The sequence below is a fragment of the Lagopus muta genome, chromosome 5 (genome assembly GCF_023343835.1).
Source record: "Lagopus muta isolate bLagMut1 chromosome 5, bLagMut1 primary, whole genome shotgun sequence".
Taxonomy (NCBI): Eukaryota; Metazoa; Chordata; class Aves; order Galliformes; family Phasianidae; genus Lagopus; species Lagopus muta.
Window position 1 is genome coordinate 19830334 of NC_064437.1, and position 27458 is coordinate 19857791.

The 27458-nt window shown below is 36.4% G+C and overlaps 1 protein-coding gene across 6 annotated transcripts in view; it reads right to left on the reverse strand.

The window, feature by feature from the left end:
• The window catches only part of VAV3 (vav guanine nucleotide exchange factor 3), a 179068-nt gene that overhangs the window by 33809 nt on the left and 117801 nt on the right, over nt 1–27458 (reverse strand). For all 6 annotated transcript variants that reach the window (XM_048947103.1, XM_048947102.1, XM_048947104.1 and 3 more), the window contains 4 exons: nt 26804–26905; nt 24153–24253; nt 16405–16427; nt 13332–13377 (listed from right to left, as the gene is read on the reverse strand). In XM_048947103.1, the coding sequence (XP_048803060.1) occupies nt 13332–13377; nt 16405–16427; nt 24153–24253; nt 26804–26905 (272 nt within the window). The remainder of the gene's footprint in view (nt 1–13331; nt 13378–16404; nt 16428–24152; nt 24254–26803; nt 26906–27458) is intronic.

A 27458-nucleotide genomic window follows, 5' to 3' on the forward strand; every position in this document is an offset into this window, starting at 1 on the left:
ATCTTGGCCCAATACTAGTATTACTAGAAGCTAATTAATGGAAAGTCCTTCTCTGAGCTTGGACTACACAAAAACAAAGTCCTTTAGCACCCTGTTGATATTTTTCAAATCAGCCATTGTTGCTCTATGTCCATCAGAGTTTTATATCCTTGTCCATAATTAATTCCTTGCAGAATTAAGAGTAACCTGGATTCTTCTCCCTTTCATTTTATCCAGAGAGCTGTTGCTTAAATTCAAATCAGTGATATCTACTTTTGCAACCATAGAAGTTAATTGCATTACTGATAAGGGAATATATTATCTATAAGGACTTCCCATTTGGTGAGAAGAGAAAGAAAAATACCATAATAACTTACTTTCAAAAAAACACACATGGTTTTTGGGGCTGTCTACTAAAGACATGAAATAAAATATTTTTATTTTTGCTTGTTTCAGTTTTTGTGGGTTTTTTTTTTTTACTTGTTGTTGTTTTGTTTTAGGCTACTCATGGACGTGAAGCATGCCAACACAGTCTAAGTGCACTATTCAGATTGGCAATGATTTAAATACTTACTCCTGGACACAATTAGTTCAATGAATAGGTACATTGACATACTTCAAATAGGATGTTTTAATTTAACTTATAATTCTCTCAGTCTAAAGTCATTATTTTTGTAAGTCATCACAATTAATGTTCTAATTTTAGACACTGCACATAAACCTTATATCCAGGTAAGATGGCTGAAATATAGAGGATGACCAAGAAACAGTTCTGCTTATCTTCTCATTAGCTCTTTGGTTTTGAGTAATATTCAGTAAAGTCTTAATGTTTTCCATCTGAGCAACAACAAAGCCATTTCTGCTGTTTCATTCAAATTTGACACCAAAGGCTTCAGCAAGGTGATTATTAAAGCCTTTAATGGTTACCTTTCTCAACAGCCTGTACTCTTGATTACACAGCCCAGCCAGGACTCTCATCCACAAACAGAGAACTCACTAGCACAAGTGAAGAAAAACTTATGATGCAGATGATAAATTCATAATACATTCCAAATCACATTCAGTAAACACTCATACTTCTCTTTCACTTTGAGACAGAAGATTTCAGGACTGCCATCCTACAGGACAAACAGAACTACTGAAGCAATTACAGTTCTCTAACCAGGTTCTCTGTGACTGTTTTTCAACAGCTCCTAATATTCTATCTCCTCAAAAAAATCTTCTTGAAGCAGCACTCTCAGTTCCCTCCACTCCTTTACTGCCTGTCAAACTTCCATTTCCTGTAATTATTCAGACTTTGTTGTTTTGTTGGTTTTTTTTTCCTCTAATGCTGCACACATAGGCTGTATTCTTAGTAAAGACCTCTGCAAAACTGGTAACTTGTCAACTCAAATAAAAATGTATGTGAGTAAAGTATCTGCCTGCCAAACAGTCTGATCAACAGCCTGTTACCATAAGCAGAAAAACACAGTAAATCAGGGAGACCTTCCACACTGCACTGGAAGACCAGGATGTGCCCTATACAGATAACTGTGGATTGTAAATGCAGAAAAACCCCAATGTTTAAAATAACAGGAACTTCATGTTCAATTGCAGAGAATCAGCACTTTAAATGATGACTAGAAATGGCCAATTATAATTAGTGTATTATATGAACAAGGAATAACCAGATTTCAAAAAAATATACTGTTTTCTTCTGTATGGACAAATGAGCAACATGAAATTTCAATGTTATCTTGTCAGTGAATTGGGAATATAAATTTAAAATATAAAGTTCCATCAGAATTAAGAATCTTCGTTATTTCCTCAAAAACTGAGCAAAAAGTTTTGCATGTGAATTAAAAACTGTGCTAAAATGAAGTACTGCTTTAGATATAAGTACAAGATATGAAAACCAACTACTGTTAATTACTGTGCTTTTTAATGTGGTCCCACAGAAGGGCATGGCATTATAAAAGGTGTTCTTGTTCAAACGAGTACCTGCCCTGAGGAGCTAACAATTTTTAGCAGGCAGATACAATAGATGAACTATGAAGTGTATGCAAACAGAAGACTGCGCAGGAAAAGGCTCTGAAAAGCAGGGAGAAATCTTGCAAGATATTCTGGAGAGGTAACTACTCTGAGCTGTATTTTTGATACCATCTCCAGCAGGCCCAGGGATAACTGTGGCAAGGAGTCAGAAGAAAACAGCTTGAGAACAAGAGCACAGCCTTGGACGCTAACTATAATACTGCGAAATGCCATGAGTCTTGAACAGGAACCCTTGGTATTTTCCTATTGAGAATGCTCTTGGTCAGTTAAGAAACAAGAAACAGAAATGTTGTCTTTTCTATAAAAATACACTGTGGTTATTATGTGATAGCTCAGTCCTTCCTGCAGTGTGCCCTAAAGCACAGCTTGACAGGAAGAAGCCCTAACTCCCAACAAGTCTGTTCAGCACAAATGCAATTAGTCATTCCGCTGACTACACCATCCTATACTTCAGTAAATCACAGACAGCAAGATGCACATTTCAATGTATGAAAATGCAGACTTAAGACAGTTAGAAGCTTCTAGAGGTCTCAAAGAGAATTTATAAACGTGAATTGCTGAAAATGTGCTGAGATTTAATGCATCAGGCACTGCAAAAATTAAATTAAACATTAAATTATCTTTCATATCATTTCTTTTGTGCCCAGCATTGACCAACAGCAAGATTGAACAGCACTCTAAGATTAAAAAAAAAAAACAAAAAACCTTACTCTCAGTTTCTTCTACTTAAATAAATTCTTGGCAGAAGAGCTGCTTTAAATCATTACATAACATGAGCAGGAAGTGGCCTATAGCTGATAAAAGAGACAGCTTCCAGAAAACGACAGACTCATTTCACTTGCACACATCTTCTTTGTAATGCCACAGTTCTTCAGCATTCTAAGATAAACACTCTCATGATCTTCCTCCACCAACATTTCTTTTTGATGACCTCTGATTATGGCAGATATACCTTTTAGTTATTAACAGGCACCTCTTACACTATATAAAAGAAAATCTCAGACCAGTATAAACTCTTTACAAGGAGGCATCTATAAATGAACACTGTTTGAACATAGCATTAAGAAAGAAAAATACACTCTAGCTTTGTCTGAAAATCTGCTTTCAAAAAGTAACCCTCAGTACAAGTTGGGTTTTCTTGTTTTTAAGAAAAAAAAATAAATAAAAGAAACAAGCACAGGGAGGAGAAGCTTGCAGGGGGGAAAAGGCGGCAGCATCACTTGCGGCAGCAGCATGCAGTCACATTAAAAAACCACCAGAGATCAAACTGACCTCAGCAGAACAGATCCAGTTGGTTCTTTCTCCCAGATACGGTGCTCTGACAAGGAATGCCCTTTATGTATTCAAACCCCAACATCAGCTATCCTTGAGCTCAGTTGGTATCACTCAACATTTGAGATATCTGAGCCATGCATGCACAGAGCTATTACAGGATTTAAATGCATCTGAAGCAAAGAACTAACAAAAGAAGCATGCAAGGCACAAGAGCAGTCAGAGCCTTTAGCCTCCATCATCAAATTACATAGTCTTTTCCTTTGAAGAATATCTCTCTATTTATCCCCTTCTCTTCATGATGAAGAAAATGTTTGTGTTTGCATTTGGGGGGGGGGGGGGGGGGGGGGGGGAGTAAAACAGCACTTTATAGATAATTTTGTGTCAAATTCAAATCAACACTATTTGAAAGACAACTTCTATTATCAGATTATTCCAGAAAAAAAGCTGGAGTCCAGACATGCATTGTTTGTTGTTGTATCACTTTTTTTTTTTTTTTTTTTTTTTTTTTTTTTTTTTTTGCTGTTGCCAAAGCCAATTAAGGAAAAAGAAAATCCAAGTACAGTAAAAAAGCTGCTTTACCATGTGAACTGAGTGCCTCATGCCCTTTCCACTCCCTACACCTCCTATTCCAAACAAGCTGGTTAAAGAATAACCTCTAAGGTTACAAACTGAGGCAGTTTTCAAAGTATCAGATAGTAAAGTTACTATTTAATTCCCAGTTGCACACTAAGGATTAAGAAATGTAAGTTACAAATAGTGCAAGGCTTCTGTTCATTTGCAGGTCAGCAAGAGCGGTAACGAGAGCTGAACTCAAACACTTTATTTGAATTTCTTATAAAGGTACCCCACATATTTCCCTGGCTGAACACCACAAAAAGTTTAAGAACACCTGGGCTGAATTAAATGATTCTGCTGAAGAAAAAGAAAAATCCGACCGCTTTTACGCTGTCACTACTTGGAAAGACTCTTGAGTACTAAATGAATTCAAATATGAAACTGCTGAGTTGTTAATCATGATCTGTAACCTATTTCTTAAAACAGCCTCAGCACCAGAGAAGTATATGACATTAAGTGTAAAATAGTGCTTTAAAGCAGCCTAGCTGTTATAAGTACATGCCCCCATGTGAACAGCTGATGTTTGTACCAGGCAGATTGGTTAACGTCCGCTGCAAAAACAGAATTTGCAAGTAAATGAATAAATTACAAGTAACAAGTAAAACGTATTTTTAAAGAAACATTTGACACACTGTTTTAATTTTTTGAAATAAACAATGAATACGAAGATAAAGAAGCTATCCTTATGTGTATTAGCACTTTTAACAGGAGTCACTATCACCGGGAGAGACAAAGATCCCCCAAATAAATTTACCATGGAAGGATAGGAAGTAAAAGTTTGGAATAGCAATCTTTTTAATTTTTCAAATCAGTTTCCAAGAGGATCTCCCAAATAAATTTGAAGTTGGAATTGCACTAGTCAAAAAAATTAATATGCAATATTTAAATGGGAGTAAACAGTAGATTAGTAAGTCTTGTAGAAGATGCAAAATTGTTAATTTAAAAAGAATACTTAGAAAGAAATGACAAATGATTTACTGAAGTGTCTATACAGTAGGATGATGGATCATAGACTAGGCTAGAGGAACCTTCGGAGCTCTATTCATCATACCTTAGAGTAAGATATAACTTAAATACAAATATAAGGGTTGGAATGTTCATAAACATTGATGGACACTAAAAAAGCTACCATCACTTAAATAACAACTTGAAAATATGAAAGTAACAGTTAAAGGATGTTGTGATTGCCAAGACTTGAGCTTGGCTCAGGAAGTCATTATTTTTCTTCCACATTTTTAAGAGCTAAGAAACAAAAGCAAAAGCTAGTGGGTTAAGTAACACAACATCATCAGCCATTTGTGTCTCTAAGCATCCATTTAATTGGCTACTGTTGAAGAATTGATCCTGGGCAAGCTTGGCCTGCAGCCTTAACTCAGCCTCATTGTTCTCTCCTCTTGGAAGCTCAAAGAGGTGATCAGATTAAAAACTCTTGTCAAAAGCAGCATCAGTTTCTCAGGCTTTTGCCTCCAGCCCCTTCTACAAGTTGTGAAACCTTCCTTAGGCAGAAGGCAGAGGTAGTTCTGTAACATCTCTTCTGTGAATTTTCTAGAGCCTTTTTTTCTCCCATGGGATGGATGCTTTTAGTTTTACAACGTTTCCCAAATTCTTTGTGTGAGAATTACTTTGAAGTAGTGATCAAATACTGATTTAGTTAAATGAGTGAGCCACAAGAAAAGAAACCATATGCTTCAGAGTACTGTGAAAACGCTTTTGACTATTTTTAATCAATCACTGCCTTATTTTGTTTTGCCTTCTGAGAATGGCAGTACCTTGAAGATTAAATCGGATATGGAAATATACAGGTAAATTCAATACTCTTCTTGAGGATAAATAAGAGATTTAGAAGTCCCAATAAACATCAGCAAAATAATACACAGATCCCTTCTACTTGCCAGAGAAACTAAGGGCAATTTCAGGTCATGATTTCTGCATGCACAGTTCCATCCTTTCCCTTTATTTATTGAATCATGCTACAGCATTTGTGAAAATGCGAAGCAGTATAATTCTGGTTTTATGGATCATACCTGCATGCCCTTTTTGTCCATTTTTTACCTCATCTTTTTTCCTTTTTCTTTTCCCTGCCAACTCCCTTGTCACTACCCGTACACAGTGACGTTCTGCTCAGAACAAAATGCATAAGTGTTTTTAAGTAGAAAAAAATATACATTGTACAACTTTCCACCAAACACATATTAAAAATTATGCATGTGCTAAGCGTGTATGAAACACCATGTAAGAGAAAAATGGAATGTTAGTTGCTCACGATCTACAGACAGTTCTAAACACATACCCAGTAAGACAAAAGAGCCTAAATTACCCAGCTACAAAATAATCTCGCAGTCCAACCAGACAAGGATGAAAGAGTTCAACAAAATAAATATATTTCACCCTTTGGCATCTGGGTCTTCTGATGTTTAATTAAAAGAAAAGGCTAACGGCTATTTTCTCTGAATGTTAGCTCACTGCTGAGATGCCAAAGGGACAGGCACCTTTCAAAATACCTTGCCCCAACAGGAATGTAAAAATGATTTCAATTTAAAATATAACAACCCAAATAAAATTCATTAAACTGCATTTGAAATGCTTCATTGGAAGACAAAACTCTGCTTTGCCTCCCAGAAATGAACCAGTGGAAAATTTCTTAGCGAAAAACATTAGACTTGTTCTTTCTTGTATCACAACAAAGATGAATACATTATTTTGGGAAGCAACAATAGCTCAGCAGACAGCATTAGTGCAGCAGTAAAAGGACAGAGATTCTAAAGTTAAGACATATTTTTGAAAATGCAAGATAAAAATTAAGTCACAATCCGGGAGCTCTCTGAATTCACTGTTGCTAAGATCCATCCAGCAGGAGGAGGTCGTCCCCTTAATTTAGAATCTGGTGATCACAACAAAATTAACTGAATCTCATATACCTGTACTGTCCCTGTCACATGATGTAAAACGTGTTAAAACGCAGCTGGGCATAGGAGTTGCTCAAATTACAGCTGCAATCCAATTCCTTGAACCGCTCCAGAACATTCAGAATTACACTTGTGTTGGCAAGCAGCAGCATTGCCTCTGTCTTTCTGAAGCAAAGAATTTCATTCTGCAGCAAAAGAACTCCTAGCTGCCTGTTAACCGTGTCCTCACTGCAATTCCTAGAGACATGCACTGTATACCTCACTGCACCCTGAACCAACTGTTCAGTCGCTGTTAGGGAAAGAAAAGGTATCCAAAACCTAATAAAGCTCCCATAAACGTTAAGCGTGTTTTAAATATAAAGTATAATCAAAGCTCATCTTAGGTTTTAGAGCTTAATACACTACAATGTAACATTTTAGAAAAGTCTTCGGCAACTTAGCAAATCCAATGCTCCAAAAATGATACAATTATCATCAGGGAAAACATGCAAAGCCGTATATATGCTATCGTTGTTAGTTATGAAGACACTAACTCTAAAACAAGTAAAAGTCCGAGTTCTTTCCAGTCTAAAGTACTGGTTTCATTTATTATTATTATTATTATTATTATTTTTAAACCATATAGGCTGAATCTTTAATAAGGAATTTCAAATACTAAATCAAAAGGACATAAGCAGGTCCTTCTGGCTTGCCTGCATGCAGCACTGCCCAGGTCTTCTGGTACTGTTACAGGATATGACACGTGTCTTATTACTAGGAACTTTGTTAGGCTATCTCATAACACTAAAAAGGGGAAAGAACTTCACATTTGTCAAACCACAAACTCCATCACTGGAGAAAAGTTTGAGAGACATATTTCATTAGCATTCCTCTGCCAGGTTCATTCATAGTCCTCTGCTTCTTCATTTACACATTCACTTGACTACCCATTAAAACTCTTTGCTATGTTCACCGTAAACAATATCTAAAGCTGAAAATAATATCTTACATATACTCCAGTAATTCACTATATGCTGTCACAATGACTTTCTCAAAAGCTCTCCACAGATAATTAAAAATGAAGAAACAAGTCTGTGGGACTCATGAGTAAGGTCCTGGGGGAAGATGCAGAAAGAAATGTCCTGTAATAGGTTATTCATTTTGTTCTGAGAGGAAAACTAAGAACTAGTGACAAGTGGATTGGTATACTCTCCCATGCTTGGTTTACAGGAAAAATAATAGTTAAAACAATGCCATAGAATGCCCCAGAAAAATACCCATCAATGTATTTCTTGATTTTATACACAGCAACTTCTTCAGAAAAGAAAAAATACTGCTTTGGTACAATCCATCTTGAAGACAGTCATATTAAGAAGATACTTTTTGTGACTTCAGTCACATTGCTCATGAGAAAGCTAAACACTGGGGGTCTGTTTAATAGTTTTATATGCTAGATAGACATTTTTGTGTGGCTTAAAACCACAATAAATTCCCCTTCTCATCAACAGGCCATGAGAGATCCAGCCAGGATCACAGAGAATAGCACCCATTGTTGAAATGGAAACATAAATTCTCGAACACCAGCATTTCAGCGCTGAGCTAAAGATTGCAGTAGGCCATCTTTCCTTATTCATAACATGGGATATTCCCTACATATTTGGGCTGAACAAACAAAGACAACATTCAAGACTATCAAGGACTCATCTGCGTAGTTCAAGAGAAAATCAGAGGCCTGCTTCAAATTTTCAGTTTAAGATATATTTGTCTATTATAGCACTTGCTTTGCAAACAACTAACTGCAGGTTGGGATATCCAAGTATTTGAATTTGGGCCAATTTGCTTTTGGCTGAACGTGTAGTTGGAGTGGTATTGAGACAGCAATCAGGGATAAACTTGACAGGCACAGAACAGTACACTGCACCAGAATTTGTTGAAACACGGCAGTCCTGTATTCCTTGATCTTAACTGAAAAGGAAATTTAACCTGCCCATATTACAGTATTCCTTAACTTTTACAATGAAAACTAGATACAACTGTTACCACAATACACATCTGAATACTGTTTCACTGTTTAGTAATCAAACACTACTCAGGTTTCATAATCCGATTTCAACATGAAGCACACAGTGCCTTACTTTCCGCCACATCTAAGTAAATATCTCTAAACCTGTGTGTCCAGGCCCGAGGCCCCCTGTACAAGAAGGACATGGTCCAGAGGAGGGCCACTGAGATGATCAGAGCCCTAGAACACCTTTCCTATGAGCAAAGGTTGAGGGAACTGGGTTTGTTTAGCTTGGAGAAGAGAAGGCTCAGGGCAGACCTCATTGTGGCCTTCCAGTACTTGAAGGAAGCATATAAACAGGAGGGGAAATGGCTGTTTACAAGGGTGGACAGTGACAGGACAAGAGGAAATGGTTTTAAACTGAGACAGTGGAGAGCTGTGGGCAGCCTGGTCTGGTGATTGGTGACGCTGCATATAGCAGGGAGGTTGAAACTAGATGACCATTGTAGTCCTTTTCAACCCAGGCCATTCTATGATATGTATATATATACACACACACACACACACATACTGCTCCAAAAGTGACGTCTCCTATTTTATTTTCCTGTCCCACAACATCAGAGGCAGATGTTGTTGGTATGGCAGTGGATGTTGAACCTTCCCACCAATATTCCATTCCATTTTGTTATCGTTTGACAGATGGCACCAGAGGGACAGTTTGATAAAATGGTGTCTGACATGCCAGTGCATATAAAACAAAGGTCTGTGGTGACTAGCTAAATGTGGTGACTATGTTGAAAAATACTGTTTTGTAGCTGAGAATTTATCAAATTGTGTTACTTTGCTCTTTGTATCTGTTGTACTTTCTAAGGAAAGTCAGAGGCACTACTTTCAGAGCAACCTACATATATGTATATGTATATACTTACATATATGTACCTATGTATGTACATACACAAATGCAAACCTACATGTGTGTATATACACATATATGTAGGTTGCTCTGAAAGTAATGCCTCCAACTTTATTGACCCACTATATCTGAGGCATATTAATACAAACATACATATGCATCCACAGTTGTATAAGCACACACACATACATAAACATACAATCTAGACTGCAGACACAGTCATTCCCTTCAGATTCTTTTCTTTATAATCTGTTTAAAATCTATAACAAAGAAATGTTTCACAAAGCAAGCATGGACCAGACAACAATCAGAAATATAAAAGTATTTTTAAAATTAGTTTGGAGTTCAAAATCTAACTGAAAAATAACTTTATCAATTATTTTACATGCTCTTAAAACTGCCTCAGCCCCACAGAATTCAGTCAATATTTTAGATTATTTGAAAGTAAGAGACCTGCTGCATCTGTCTCTCAATTCACAACTAAGGTTTTCTAAGGTTTAATCCATGCTTACAAAGAAATCAGCTGTTTAAGAACTCAGAAAGTGTTCAGTGACCCTCTTTCATAAATCAGATTTTGAGTTTAATCTGCAATAAATCTTGAGTACAAGGCTTCTAGTGTTCTATTTTTACCAAGTTTATCCTTCTGATATGAAATATGCTTTCACACTTCCAGAGATTAAAGTTCCAATGTTTATATTAGCATACATGTTTAGGGTAAAACTAGTTTTTAAAAACACCAAGCTGTGAATCTATTACATTTAGACTCTCTTTACACCCTTAAAAAATAAAGACAGCAAACATACGTGGTACTATTTCAATAGCTGGAAAAAAAAAAAAAACCCTCTCAATATATACACAATTATTAATATTAAAAACACTAGTCAGATTGCCATCCTTCTCAAAAAACTACACAAAAAGCCTTAGATTTATACTTATGAGTATACATACAAATGGACCATTTGTCATTTATGTCAACAGAGCAAATAACACGCTTAAAATTAAACATATGTATAAATGGTTTCTTGAGATCCTGCAAAAATACTGCAAAATAGTGATACGTAATTATCATTCCACATGCCCATTCCAGGCATGACCTGATACCAATCTAATCAATTCTCAAATATATTTATAAAGAATCCTGTAGTTCTACAGTAAAATGCAAATGCTAGACCAGGTTCTTCCTAGCTTTAAAGGTGCAGATGCATTTACATGTTCGTTCACTGTTATTCTAAAAGTAGACTTGCCTAAAATGTAATAGACTAGTTCAGGTCGTGTACAACTGTACCATGTGGTGAAGTCATAGCACCCAACACAGAGAAAAGGCATTTTCTTTTGCTCTTTTACTTGTTCTCTATCCACACTTCCTGCACGTTTCTCACAGCTGTTTGATTTCCTAAGAATTTCTCTGCTTTCCCAATCATTCATCACTTTTCTTTCTACCTTTCTTCTTCAAAGTAAAGAAAAAAAAAGCAAAACTCTAAGAGGAAACTTCCACTTTCAACTAATCTTAAAAACAAAAGCAAGTGGAACGTTAATGAACGATTTGCTGCCTTTAGGCTTCTTCAGCTAGATAGGTTCCCCCAACAAGAAGCTTTACCAGCAGAAGGTAAGAGATACTTAAACTCTGTATTAACATGAACAACTTTTCTTTTAGACTATCCTCTCAAATGGAAAGGTTTTCTTTCAGCCAGTGCTAAGTGGTGTCAGTAAAAGCTGGATTTACCTATACAAATCATAACACATCAACTTGACTAAGCATCCTACATTAATTATTCATTATTAAAGTAGTCGAAGACAAAAGCAGAAAGATGGCAGATGAGTAAAGGATATTGAAAAGACTGTGCAAAAACACTTGCAGGCCACGGTAATTTTGTTTACTGCTGATATCGAAGTCCATCAATATTTAGACACTGCAGATGTCTGCAACTGATTCACAGTAAATGTGCTTTCCTAAATCAGTACTGATGTTTCAGCACCATAGCACAAAATACGGGTAACAGCAGCATTGTTAGACCTCTTATAGACACCAGCTTGGGCAACTCACTTTTCTCTTTAGATAATACAAATACAGCACATTAAGTCTTAAAAAGTACCCCTCATTGACTACTGCTCTCAGCAACAAGTTCACCGTGATGCTAGGATTTTCAGAAATCTGCCAGTCTCCTTAAAAAGAACTTAGGATCTATGCAGCAATGAATATTGAAAATATCTTTTACAAGTGCTGCTCCCTGGATGGCATCCTCTGTCTCACAAGACAATAAGCTATCTCGTGAGCAGCATTATCTAGAATGCTCAAAGGAGATTACCAAAAGATTACCAAAGACGTTCATATCTTTGTTATCTCTACCAAGTTACGGCAAGATTCAGAATGCCTATGCTGATAAAATGCAAATAAAAAAGCTCACTTCATCTGAAAATCATCTAAGTATAAATACGGAGTACTAGTAAGTACGTGTTCTCATCCTCTTCCAAATAATTTCACTGATAATTTTTGGTGTTTCCTCCTCCGACTAAAATCACTTTAGAGTTACAGAGTGCTTGTTTCTTCTTTACAAATTTCAGTCAACACACAGAAAAACCTAGGTGCACCATGAAGCACCTAGCTTTATAAACTAAAGGGAATAAAGTGACAATATACATTCCAAGACATGTCAAAGATACGTGCATAAGAAAGGTGTGGCCTGCTTAAACTAGTTACAGCCCTTAAGACTTTCGGAGCCAAGGCAGCTGCAATGCTAGTGGCACAACCAGCACTCTTAACTTATTCAAAAGTGCTGAGCTCTACCAGGCTATAAAGTGCTATCAATTTGCTGTCCTGTTTAATGTTTGACTCCAACTGTTTTCAGGCGTCCAGACCTAGAAATCTTTAATAATCTACAGCTTAGCTTTTTCCAAATGATATCTTCGTAACAAATCTCCAGTAATTACACTACACAAGAAACATATAAAGGACAGAAATGTAATTACTGTAAAAAAATGATACTAAAAATATCACACAGTTACACCAAAAAACATTGCATATTTTATGCAGCCACATAATGGGTCTCCAGAGGAAAATATCACCCACTTGAGTATACAGTCTACAAGCAAGCTTTTAATTTAAGGGTTGCTACTGCCACGATGCCAGAAGAATATCTGCAATAAACTAGCAAAAAATAAAATCACTTTTAGATTCTACATAGAGCTACAGTTTGTGTATATGTCTTTCAGAAGAGCAACTCACATCCAATAGAGCTAAGCACTGCATACAGTTAGATTTCAGAATACCTACAACTCCGCAGATTAGAACCTAAGTTTTGTACGCAACTGTATGCTTTTCATCACTTCATTATTTCTTTATAAAACTGCAAAGTACAGTTTGAAACTGCACCCTACAGAGTAGGGTGTGTCAAGTTCACCAAAAGCCCAGGGGCATTTCATTGTTCAGAAAGAACTGAAGCAATGCTTAAAGAAAAAAAATAAGACCATACCTTTGAAATCACTAACACAGCAATTGCATTATACCTTCATAACTTTAGCAATAAATTTTCAGTATCACATACACTACAATAGCAATCATAAAGCAACCTGAGTTACAGTTTTCTTGCTCTCCTTATTTCATGATTAACTATTGAAAAATCATGACACTAACCTGGATCCACGTGTCTGGAGTTCCTTCTAATTCCATTCGTTCGTTTCTGAACAACAAAAATACAAATCAAAGACATGAATAAACTTGTTTTCATGAAGGAACATCACACTGCTTTCATTCTCACAATCTACTAGGCAAAGATGGTTATCTTAAATTATTTTCCCTACCACCATAACCACCATTATCTTAATCTGGTAGAAATATCATTCTTTGAGAAAGTTTACTCATATATCCTTTTTTCTGACACTAGGCTCAAAAGATTCTTAGTACAGAAGTTTATTCATATAATTTTTGCACATTAAGAAAATCATTTATGAATATGAGAGCAGAAAAATATGCAGTCCACATGGACAAAAGTAGTGAGGCTGCTTCTCTTGTTTTAAGAAGATAAAAACTTTTACTGTTCCTCCTCTGCACTTAAGGAAGATAGAATTTCCTAAAAAATTCTTAATTTTCTCATTGTCTGGGCAAATACTTAAATTTTTAGTAACCCCTCTCCCTCTTTCTTTTAAACTTGGATGAAGTAGAGCTTTATAAAATCAGAGACACTGACATGAGGTATATGTCTCTGAAAATTTAAGTACAAAATAAGAGACATCTTTAAGACAGCCATTCGCTTTTCCAAACATATTTTAACTGGTAGCTTGCATGAAGGTTCATGCATTCTTACATATATTATTAATCAAGCCAATCAGAGAAAAATATGCTGCATAACAATTTAGTTGCAATTTAGTTGCAGTTGATATAAGCTGATGCAGGACACACACTGAGGCAACCAAAAAAGCAGTAACCCGAGGCGTAACAAAATTACTAAGTCCCATAGCAAGCTGGCAAAAGGAAAAGCCTGAATTAAAAAAAAAAAGCTTTCAGACTCTTGTCAGACTGGACGTCTTTGGTCAATACCTTACTACTCTAAACAAAGAAAAGGTGCTTTTTTTTTTTTTTTTGCAGGTGTAATGAAAAAGATAAAAAATTGCTGCTAAAAGTGAAAGTAGAGTTTCAAGGTATGAACAAAAGTCTCTATTATTATTATTTTTTTTAATAGGGCCTATTCTTTTTTATTACTCTTAATTATTAACGCGGTGGTATTTGAATATTTGCACAAGGGGGAAGGGAGCAAGAGCCGGAAAAAGCAAGCCCAAAGGAAGACACAGACATTTAACTGAATGGCAAAAAAAAAAAACCACAGTAATTCTGTGATAATACAACTCAGGTACACCAAAGGTTCAGCTGGAAAAAGATTTTAAAGAAAATTCTTTGGTTGTACAAAAACAATGTACAAAAAATGGTGATTATCCTCAAAAATATTTCAGTACCAGTATGACTACATTATAATGTTAATGTTTTCCAAAATCATATATTCTGATTTACACTTCATTCTTACAGTGCTGAAGGAAATTTAAAGCAGGTAATTAATTAACAATGAAAGAAATCCTGACATTTTGGCTCAAATCAATTGCCAGTATCAAATTAATAGCTCTAAAAAGCAAGCATTTTCTCAAAAAAAAAAAAAAAAAGATAGATAGATACATATATATAAAAATATATATTTCAGAATCATGCTGGGGGTGAGAAGCTTAAGGTCAGAAGAGATTAGCTACAATTAGGATCCATATTTTCTTCATCTGGTCACGTATGTTCACCTTATTTAGCTTGAGGTACTTGGCAGATCTGCCCACAAGGTGCAGTCAGCAATCTGTTCATGGTTTCCCAATGCTGTCTGTCAACTGCAGCACCAGGAGAGTTCAGCTAAAAGGCCATGCTATAATTTTCATATTTTCAAGTGCCCTTCCTTAGCTGATATTTCCAGGCAGACATTAAAGACCAGGCAGTGGGCAGATGGAGGTACAGCTGCAGAGCTGCAGGCTGAGGAAGTGGCAAGGCAGGCAGGCAGCAGCCATTTCGGGGCATGCAAGCAGACTGGAGGGCTGATAGCATACACTGTGGTAGCGCAGAACCAGCACCATCTCCTCACACAGGGCTGCAGCCAGACTGCCCTTTCCTCATACTTTCAGACACCACAGAGCCTGGCTGGTGTCTGCTGCAGCCCGGACCACAGCCAAAGAACATGCCTGAAGGTGCAGGGCCTTCCCCAGCACTTGCTGCCATCTGGGGTGGGTGCAGCACCGCAGCACTCCAATGCAGGATTGAGCACAGAGGGAGCTGGCTCTGTGCGTGAGAGCCATGATCCCCCGTGCAGCACTCACGTCAGCAGATACGTCCTTTCAATTTTGTTACTGGTGTTATTGATAGCACCAAAATGTGCATTTATCGAGAAAAGAAACATACATGCTGATACATTTTTCACCATCAGTGTGTTGCTTAAGTAGTTAAATTATCACCAACTTCTGACTTGAAATAGCTACTGGAAAGTACTCTACCTCCACATTTCTGCCTTTCTTCTGTCAGAAATGGCAGACAAAAAGTAACTGCTTATTCCCTCCTGTGCTTCAATCCAAAGGCACCAGTAAGTGGTAAGAACACAAACCAGTCTAACAGCCAGCCTTCTTGTATTTAAGTTTAGGTACACTACATATAACACTGCCTCCATCTTACCATTCTCTCAAGATTATATAAACTCCCTAACTACCAAATTATTCTAACAAAAGCCTGCTTAAATCCAAAGGCTAAACTGCCCTGCTATTCTTTGTTGTCCCTAAAGGCTGCAGAGAAGCATAGACTGAGACACCAATACCGAGATTCTGATACGCCGGCACATCTCATGTAGTAGAACTGGCTACTACTCAAAAAAGACGAAAAAGCAGTTTAGCTGTACTGCCAGATTTGGTCCAGCAACACTGCAGAACAAGACAACTGTATTAAAAAATTGTTTTTTATCCTGTAACTTAAGAATACACCTCTATTCCTTCCAGTGCTCCCAACATTAAGCCACACCAACTGAAACTTGGCACACACTTAGAACACAGTACATTTGTATTAAGTAGCTGTTTTTCACCATTCTAAAGAAATACGTTATTAAATGCAGAAGAAAAATGTACATGCTCCAACAGCATGTGCACAAAGTAAATAATGTCATTAACAAAGCAAATATCACACAAAAACGGATACTTACCTCGTGTTTCAGGTTCCCATGCTCTGAAACATAAGTAAAAATTGGCATTATTGGTGATTGCAAATTTAGGCTGCTTATATAGCAAGCTCAGCCTGCGCTGTGCTGCATGACACCAAGCCCTGCTACACCCAGTGCTACCTGATCCCTGCAGCACGCCTGGGCAGCCCAGGGCCGCACCGTGCAGGCCGTGCTCGTCTCACTCATTGGCTCTCTTCCCCAGGCAGCGCTGCACCCGGTGCCAGTGGCTGCAGGGCAGCCTGAGCCAGCACGCGTTTCTGCAGCGTCCCAAACACACCTCGTAGGCATCAGCTCAGTGGGAATTTAAGAGCTATTGTTCTTCATTGCAAATCGTGCTGGCAACTCTTGTCAGCTGTTTGTTCACAGTATGCCAGTGTATCAAGATAAGATGTATATCTTTAGCTGCAAGTTTTTCTATACTTGTACATCAGCTTAGCATTACGTTAGTGTATCATGGAATCTGAAGCCAGTGGGTTCTTATTAGACCTTTTTGCTATGAATTTTCTTGTACTATGTAAAAATGAGATAAAAAAAAAAAATGTAGTTCACCAGATGACACCAAGGCAATAACATTTGCACCCACCACTACTCATTACTAAAGACACAAAAAGGCAATTTTTTTTTTTTTTGTATACCTTCTTTCTTTTCACGTCTACTTCGATAACTGATATTTTGGTGTACTCTAGATGACTTGGGTTTAGTGCCTTACCAAATGAGAGCCAACTGCATTTACCTATACATTCTCCAGGACTGTACATACTGCTAAAGTAGAGCACATACTGTCCATGCCCAGTGATTTTGTTACATTGAAAACTTCTTCCCTTGTGTCTTGCACACAGTGAGCTATATTCACAATAAATCAAATTAAAAGCTTCAACTGCAAGTAGACTTTGTTCCACTAAAAAAGCAGAAAAATGTGAACCAGTGAAGTGTGGGAAAAAACCCTTTGGCTTTCGAGTGCTTTATGCAAAGACAAGCAGGCGTGCCAAGACCCAGCACGCCAGCTGCGGACGTGGGGCCAGGCACGCGAGGCCCAGCCCATTTACCACCAACAGGCCTTTTTTCTCACATACCATTTCAGATGCTATTTCTTCTCATACACTATGCCAAAGATGAATTTTCTCATCACTCTGAGACCAAATTTTTTTTATCATTTATACCCTTTTCAAAAGTGTTAATTTGTGTTTGCACAGGGAGTAAACAGAAGAAAAATAAGGCAACCCCGGAGTTAGAGAGTTACAAGTAGACTACTGAGGTTTTCAGGAACCTGAGGGAATTAGTTGCTTAAGTGTTGCTGAAACTCAGGTCTATTTTTGTGTTTCAGAATTTAGTATGTCTTCCAAAAGTTTTTGCCTAAATGTGAATGACTTATCAATTTTCCAGTGTTTCATCTCAGAATTATAATTGTCTTCTAATGAACGGAAGTCATTTGGGAAATTACTTGTAGAGGAGCAGGGGTAAAACTTCAATTCAGATTTGAAGGGGTTTTTGTTTTGTTTTTAATGGCCTATCTTTAGTTCTACTGATTACTTATCCAGTAACCAAAGGGGGAAGTCCTTCTAACCTCCAGCAAGAGTTTTTTTTTCTACTCCCACAAACACCCCAAACAACTACACGAATGAGTTCGATTTGGTTATTTCAGCATCCCAACACTTTTCATAATTAATTAAGGAATTTGCTGATTAATTTCCAATATCTGGATTCTAAAAATCACTACAGAGGAAGGTAATAAATATTCTTGATAACTTGCATCAAGTAAATTCCATGAGAAATATGTGGGTTTTTTCTTTTGACTAATTCATAGTAAACTGCTCCATTAACCAAGGCGGCCAGCAGGACACTTACTATTAAAGTCTAGAGAACAAATTCGAACTTACAAAAAGCAGTAGCAGCTCCAATGAAGAATACTGTTTCTTTAAGCTCTCTCTGCATTAACTCATATAAAGTCAAAAACTTAATCAACACTGACAGACTGAAATATGATTCATTATTTCACTTTTATCATGAAATGAACAAAAAATATTTCATATCTATTTCCACCTAAAAGCTTATTCAAAAAATCTATCTTACTATCTTTTTATTCATTAAAGTTCAAGTGTTCCTGTGGTTCAGAATTTTTTCTGCCAAATTATGTAGATTACTTCATCATAAGAGTTCAAAATCTTTTTTCCGAATGTTACACTATTACAAAGAGCAAAAATCTAACCCATATTTACTTGGATATTTTGGAAGGAAAAAAAAATATCTGGAGATATCTATCAGTAGATATCTTTACACAACAATTTTAATTCAAGTTTCTGCTTATCACCTACACACTCATCAAGGTCTTAGCAAGTGACTTTTACTGTCATAGTTCAACACAGTTTTTAGTTTTCATTTATTCAGTGAGGCTATGCTGTGGGTCAAAGTTTAGTAATTATATCTGATTAAAAAAGAAACAAAACTAGCCACTGGCCTCAATAAGGAAGGGGGAATAGATAAAAAAAACACTATGGGCTGCTCCTCAGCAATGCAAGAGAGCAACTGCATTCTGCATGCTTACTCAGTGGAGAGTAAATAAGTGGTTATGCAGTAAACTACTCAAGTTCCCATTTTAAAAGAAAACAAATATTTAAAAAGAGTAGCTATCAAGCAAGCTATCTTAAAGGACTTGTAGCACAACTGGCTCCAGTCACTTAACCAGACACTGAATAATCAGAAGAAAAGCAAATAATGTCACCAGTATTGGTAGTATAGGTCTCTACACAAAACATCAAGCCCCCCAAGTGACTTCTGCTCAGGTTGAGCAAGGGTGGTTAGCTAAATAATACAGCCCAACCTTAGTTGCATTTAAACAAGAAGTGGCATAATTCCAATGAACATTCTGGGACTTGAACATTTACTTGTCTGTGCTGTTGACGTGGTAGGTTTGGAGAAAAGCCAGCAATTTCACAACTACTGATCAAGCCAGCAAAAAGGTAAACAGTGAAAGCTGCTGTTTTCCTTTTAGATGCCAAAAACACATGCTTTTTATAAATTATCTCTGATGTGCTGTAGCAAGCAACTATTACATAAACAGCATGGACTGTATCATTGGGCATGAGCATTATAATACGAAAGACATCCCAAACTTAAACCATTTGTACAGTAACACTTGCTTTAACATTTGTCATATACTTGAAAAAATAATTTTCCATCTAGAATCATATGTTTCTATGATTATAGGAGGAAAGTTGCTGTTATTTTTCAAATGGAATAACCTGAAGAATAAAAGAATCACGCATAAATTAGCTGGAAGTTACTATAAAAACACCTGATAAGTGTTTTTCTAACCAATTTTTGCCTCAGTAAAGGGATACTTTTAGCATTCCCTGGGAAGAGGGATGTGAAGAATAGAAAAAATATTGTTTGCCACTGTACTTGAAATATTTAAATGATTTCAGACCCTACAACCATTAGTAGAGCTTCATCTAACTGAAATATTCAATAGTCTATGGAACCAGAAGACATTTGCATGAAAACACTTAATTCCATTCAACTGAATGAATTTGGTAATGAAAGTGGTTTGTTAATTCTGCAATTTTCAACTAGAAATAGGCCTACAGTTACGCAGTATGTTCTAGAGCAAGTGATGATATTCATTTGGCCAATATTAAGAATTTCTGCAGAAATTGCAAGGACCACAGAACAACCTGTGCAATATAAATAAGAACAAAAAGGCAGACAATTTCTTCCTATGTCTCAAAGTTTTGTCATATTGATGCTCACTTCACCAAAGGACCCACTCTTACCCACTTCAAAATATAAAACCTTCCAACAAGTAGCAGAATATCAGATGAACATAATTGTAGTCTGCCTTGAAATGAGACATAGATGTGCCACTGAAAGTCAGAAGAGTTAGTAAGGTAACAGGAGATCTCTATGTCAAAGAAAAACAGCATATATGTTTATTTAAGTAGCCCTGTAAAAGAAATATGTGTGCCGATTTCATAATCTTCATGTGTAAAGATAAAAGCTTTATGAAGCCTGGTGTTTAAGTACGGTTGTGTGGCCTAAAGGAATTTGTCAGAACATAGGCAATGAAGGGGATGGAGGATTTGAAGTCACAGAAAAAAATGATGTGATATAACATAAGTAAAATATAGGAAAATACTTGAGCAGGCCTTTGTCTTCATTGCAGAGGAAAGGAAACCAAATCATGACAGAATTGAGCAAAGCACTTCAATCAGCACACAGATTCAGAGCAACATGGGCAGGAACAATAAGAAGAACAAGGACTAAACAGAGACTATTTCTGTTCTATTTATTAATTCAGCTGATGAAGTCTATCTTTTATCATTGCAACATCTATAGTCTAATGAACTGGTCTTCAAAGCAGGACATCTGAAGAATTAGCATATGTTGGTGTAGATGGTAAAGCATTACAACACTGCAATTTATCTTCAGGTTTTGTCAATGCTTCTCTCACAAGTATATCATCTAAACATGACACTTATTAAATTCATCACTCGGAAGGTTTCATCCATCTTCGCACCTTTATCTTTTGCATTTTCAAAAACTGGCTCGAAATGGAATGCAAATAAAGTTACAAATTTTTAATCCACTCAGATGCTCTCAGCGTCATTTCAGAAAGCTTTAAAAAAAGCACCTGCTCAGAGGTCTAAAAAGAAAATATTAAACCATACACAAGAAAAAAAAAAAGAAAAATACCGATGAAAATTCTCTGCAAATGCTTTTTAGGAGCCCAGCGTACTCTCATTTTGGCAGAGTTTTTAATTCTGATCACCTCTTTTCAAATAAATATCTAGTATGAAAATTGTCTAAGGCACAGGTCCACTTACAAAGAGATGATAAAAAGTTAAGACTATTCAGTTCACAGAGGACACTAACAAAGAGGCCATGAAACATTAAGGTATCCAGAAGCACTCACTGAAAACTTCCATCTATACTTCTCACAAAAATCAAGAAGTTGCAACTTAATTTTAAAAGATAATAAGGTAAAAAATAAGCAGGATAAGATATGCAATCTATGAGGGGCTCAGGGAAAAAATTTACAGACTTCAGTGTTACGAAGATTGTTAGCCACAATTAGATATTTTTTGCTCATTGGCCAAATTTGCTCTGTGTGTTGAGAGAAGACACATTAACAGCAAAAAATGTAAGACTATTTGTCCCTAATGTTCTTATTTGGTTAAACAGCAAGAGAAAGCACTGCAAGAATTGCAATTTAAATTTTGTTAGCTTTTGTGGTCTGAACTATTTTCAAAGGAGGTCTTAAAGAAGCATTACATCCTATGAGCATGCAAAAGATATGCAGCTCTTTCTGTCTTGTATAGAAATCTAGGAGCTCTTCCATAAATGTAAAACAAACTGGCAAGAGAAAAGTTTGCAGCGGGGACACAAAGTGGTATATGTTGATGTAAGCAGAGCATGTAACAAAAAACAGAATCTTAAAAGAAAAAAACAGTTGCTTCCATGTTTAGCAAAAATTCATGCAGTATTAACTTAAACTCCCACCCCCCCCCCCCTTTTTTTTTTTTTTTTTAAACCCATAGGAAAATTCTGCTGCTTTCAAGTTATAAAATGAAAATTTATGACATTAATAAAGTGGTGGGGTTTTTTTTATTTTGATTTTTGTATCTATGTTTTTTTGAGAGGTTTCTGGTTCTGGTTTGGTTGGTTTTTTTGGTTCATTTGTTTGTTGGTTGATTTGCTGTTGTTTTGTTTTTTTTCTTTCATAGTTGGGATGGAGAAGGGGGAGAATGACATTGTTTTGTTTACACTCCAAGCAAGCATTACTTGGGTACAGATGTAGGAATATTGCCAGAAATCAGACCTTGTGGGATTGACATTCTTACTGATATACATTGCACTGTACGAATCCACAAATCTTTATAGAAAAATGGAAAGACAAGTTCCTGCCTCCTGGCATGTCAGCTATCTGATTAAAATAGAAGGGGAAAAAAAGAAAACAATACGCAGGGGTGGCTTATAGTGAAAAAGATAGCTTTCTGGTAAAGAAAAGTGTCTTTGCTTTTCCTCTCTACTAATTTAAATGTAATTACCTTAAAATACTTATTTATTTTATTTTCCTCTAGAATAACCTTAGGAGGTTCTATGAAAATTCTGTACTCCACAAAAACAAATATTTGAATGAAAAATACCGTGGTTGCTTGTATAGTTTTTAGACCTCAGATAAACTATCTTAAAAAGCCCAGACTGGGACAAGAGCACAGAAGATAATCAGTACAAGAAAACAATTAATAAGGTAAACTTAATTGGTTGCAGCAAAAGTTAGGAACTGCTGTCCCTAATTAACTTGTTAAAGGAGGAAGTAATTTGGGCAAATTATTATGCTGAATCAAAAGCCAAGCAGAAGCTGGAAAGTGATGCAAACAAGGGCAAAGAAAGAAGCAAGCTCATCCAACTTGGAAAGGAACAAAAAGCTAGCAACAAAATCTTGAAGCAGAAGCCTGTTGAAGAAGAGTAGATGAAGTCATGTTGTAATTCAAGCAGTGGGAACTGCATTTTGCAAGGATCGTGATAGCAATGCCAAAAGAGGAAAATAGAGCAAGATAAGAGATTGCATAGCTTACATGAAATATACGAGACAAGAAACTTCACACAATTATGAAGTAATTCCAGAAAAGAATGCATCAATTTTACAAAAGCAAGTAGGACAATTTATCAGAAAGCTTCTCCAAATAATACAGTTACACTTTTCAGAAGTTATGATGTGTTCCAATGGCTTTTCTGTTTCATATATTATCAAGTATGATTCTGTACGATTCTATATGAAGTTCAGGAAATCCAAAAGTATAGATAGAGGGGGAGAGCTCTAATTTCCATTTTGCCAGCTCCAGCACTGGCAAATAATCTCTAGAAAGACTAAGAGAAGCTGGATAAGGGGAAGAGTCAAAAACAGTTCTCCTATTACATGACTAGCTGGCTGAAATGCACAGATTCACTGCCACTAAGTGAACAGGTACAGGGAAGGGAAAGCATGCAAATACTGAGCAACAATATTTGGCATTAGCAGTGAGGGATGTCAGAGAAAACTACAAACAATGCTGAGCAGAGTGGAAAGAAGTCAAATGTGAAGATGATAACAAATAAGAGTTGTTTGAGGGAGACTGAATGGTAGCTTAAGTCACAAGAGTCCTTGGAGCAGAAGGAGAATGGAATGAGCACAAAATGTTGATAGCTAGGGAAGAAACCAATGGAGTAGAGCAATTGATTAAAAGATGACAAAAAATTGGTCCCTTAGGTGTGGGCAGCAGTGATACATCAATCATATTTTTGTGAATATTGAGTGGACAGAAACCATGGAAACCGAAGAGATGAAAGTGGAAGCTGAGGCAACACAGTTTCAGCAGCTGAGAGAAAAATATAACAATTGATGTAGACATAAAGGGAGAACCATGAAGATGATAGATGATAAGTCATACATTAGGTGTTACTTTGAGCAGTGTACGATTAAAACCAGAGCAATTTCTTGCTGTATAGGACATGGACAAAGAAATTGGGTTTGACCTGTAACAGTTCAGTCTCTTGCTTTTTAACATTTCAATTTAGCAAGAATAAAAATCCCCATGAATTCTAAATGCAATTCTAATTGTACTTATAAATGGTAGTTTCAAAAGTATGTATGTTACAATAAACACAAATTAGGGGTAAATTAAACCTTAATTATATCTAGCAAGTTTTATGTCCTAATTAAAATTGGTATTCTAACAATAAAAATGACTTACCACCTGAATTAGCTCTGCCACAATTGTCTAATCTTCCTAAGCATTCTTTGTGTGCTCCAGCTCCACACTTAGAGCATAAATAGCCTTGATAAAACGTTCCCCTGTAAAATAAAATTAGGTAGTGATACATTAGAAGTGATAAATTTTGTACACAAAGAAGTAAGAGACATAGCAGAAGGTAGTAGAAGTCATTTGCTGTACTGCATGATCATAGTCCTTAAAGGCTCAAGAAATAGTGACAACTGACAAGCAGCTCATCAGCTTTTTGTCACTGCTAACCATTTATAATTAAAAAAAAAAAAAATCAAAACCAGATAGCTCTTTAGGACTACTGGTTAAATAATCTTCATTTGTATTTAGCCCAAAGCAACTCTGGCACAATGAGCTTGAAACTGTAGCGTTATCTGAATTATCCTACTCTGCAGCTACTCTCAGTTTTCCTTCAATGGGAATTTGCCCAGACAACACGTAGAACAAATTCATTTTGAAAAACATGTAAGTGTGAATACATATTTAAGAACTAAGGTTTTCATGGGTTATACTGAAATACTCTAGACTTCAAATTTGTTCATTTAAAAGAAATACATCTGGGTTCACTTTGCTTAATAACCAGAGCTGCTAAGGAAAGAGTGGCTTTACACATTCTCCCATTCTCCTTAGTGAATTTGGAGTCTGAGCAAACTGATTCATTTTCAGATTTGTGCATTGCCTTAATCTCAGGTATGATCCACTGAACAGCTAACAGTTTTTTACATGTACTTCTGAGCAATAATATGTGTTCTGTCTACTGATGTGTCTGCTTACTCTTCACCGTAGACTTGTCAGGATAATTGTGGAGACAGCCAAGTTTGGAGTGACCATGCATCCTAGTTTAACATGTCATCGTCAGCTGCAAAGACAAATCGGGCCTCATCTATGGAACACACGATTGGACAAGTGTAATCTGAATGAAACATACAGCAACTGCTACTTACTACAGCAGTTACTAGACTGCTAGTGCTTGAATGTGTTGGGTTTTTTTAATTAAATTCAGAAGTGTATGATTTATGTGTCAGAATACACAAACTTAGAGATGAATAAGTATTTCAATGCACTCGGTTCCATTTTTCAGTTTCGTTATTTTTTCCCTTATTGCTACACAGGAATGCAAGACTGTATGGTAAGAGTGTAGGATATAAAATTATCCTTCACAATAGATGCTTCTGAGATTTTATCTCCACATAAGAAAGATCAGGCACTACGGTTCACATTTTATTTCAAGAATTTACAAGTTTAGCATTCTGAATGTTAAAATGACAATGCCTTTTCATAAATTGTTTTGATGTCTTATTGACCCGTGCCAAGTAGGCTCTCCGTACTGAAATACCCAGGGACGTGTCTATATATTATAAGGTAGCACTTGGGTGTGTAAAATACTCTGGAGCAAATTGGCATGCCTATGCAGAACAATGCAGTTTCTTGCAGGCTGCGTCCTGAAAACAAGACAGTCGTTTCTCAGTAGCAGCAGTTAGTACAGTAACAGAGACACAATGCTTCAACTATTCCACTTCAAATTCAAAAATGAGGCATGCCATCTCTAAGTTCAGGATGTCTGCAGCATCCTTCATAGTCACTTACAGCTTATTGCACTGAGCAAAACGTCTAAAAAATATCTCAGAAACTCAAAGTCAATACAACTGTTCAGTAAAAAAGGTTGCTAAAGGAAAACACATGTATAAGGCAAGAAGGAACACACCTGAGATTATTGTATTCCATGTCTGTGCTTAACAGAAATACCACCCATGTGTCAAACACTCTTCCTACAATGCTGTGGTTACATTTTTCTAAATGTAATAAAACCTTGTATGTGCACCTGAACCAGCCAAGCTGTACAGAACTTTTGTAACTCCAGCTCACACTGTGAAATTTACCATTCTATACAAGTACCATTAAACACTCCATGTTTACAAAAACAGAGGTAGCTTACCGAGAAGTCATTGGTGTTCATGTGCAAGCATACATGTATTTCACAGGAAAGAGAACAAGGAATTTCTCAATTTGAGTTACCCTTAGAAATCCTTGCTCATGAAAGGATTAGCATTTCTTATTTAGCTTTCCAACATCCATTTTCAATTTGTCTACATACTTCTACTTTAGCAGTGGCTTTGAGAGACAGCTATCTGCTGTTTCGCAAAGCAATCTCCCCTTATCAAACATTTATGAGCATTGTCATCTGCCTTTTTTTGAAGAAAACATTCCATCTGTCCTTGAGACTGGTGGTCTACAGCAGTGGGACTTGTGGCCCAGCCCTGTTCATCAGAACTATACAAAATGGTCATCATTTACACTTGCACACAATTCCTGTGCAAAACAATGCTCATAGGAAGATTTAACAAAGCCGCCTTCTAAAGAATGGGGTAGCCACTTGATGTCTTGGCCTTTCAACAGCATTCCTTTTAATATTTTGTAAATTAATTATCAAAATCTCACTAACACTGTGTGTGATGGACTTTATGGCTTGAGTGTCTTTAATATGTAACCAGCTAGCCATATGTTTCCATGTAATGCTTTGAGTTTGAGTTACCCCAGGGGAAAAGAAAAAAAAAAAAAAAAAAGGAAAAAAGAAAAAAAAAAAAGGCAAAAAAAAAAAAACAAACCCTTAGAAATCTTACCTAAGAAGCATTTGACAGACTTTACAAGATGTCACACGACTGAAAGTATGCATTTTGAACTCATGAAAGCTTGTGTCTGCATAATCTGGTCGTATGTTTGACCTAAAATAAAAAGTATTTTAAAATCCACTTTAAACCATGAAAATTTAGAACATAAAGCACTACTCACAGCAAGAAATCTGAATCCAAGAACAATTAGCTTTATTTACACTTCAATGATTTCCACTGAAGTGAACAGGAAATATGGAATTTATCACACATTTTGAAATGAAGACTGAATTATTACATTAAGCATACTTGATCCTTAAAATACCTCCCACAAATCATTTTAACTCCCACAATAACTAGATAATAATTATTACATATCAAAACTGTCTTCTGCTTTTTATTCCTCTTCAGATAGAGACATTTTATGAAAAAACACTCATTTCTTCCTTCTCAAATATTCTGTTACACGGATACATGGATCTTCAAAGAAGTGTAGCTCACAGCTTCAAAACCAATAGGTGAGAAAAATGTAACCAGAAAACTTGGGACAATTAGGCCACAAGAAGGCAGCAGTATAACTGATAGCTGATTTTTCATCTTTCTTTAATTCAGTAACATTCTCAAGCTAAGAAAATACGACTACCTAAAACAGAACCACTGAAATATT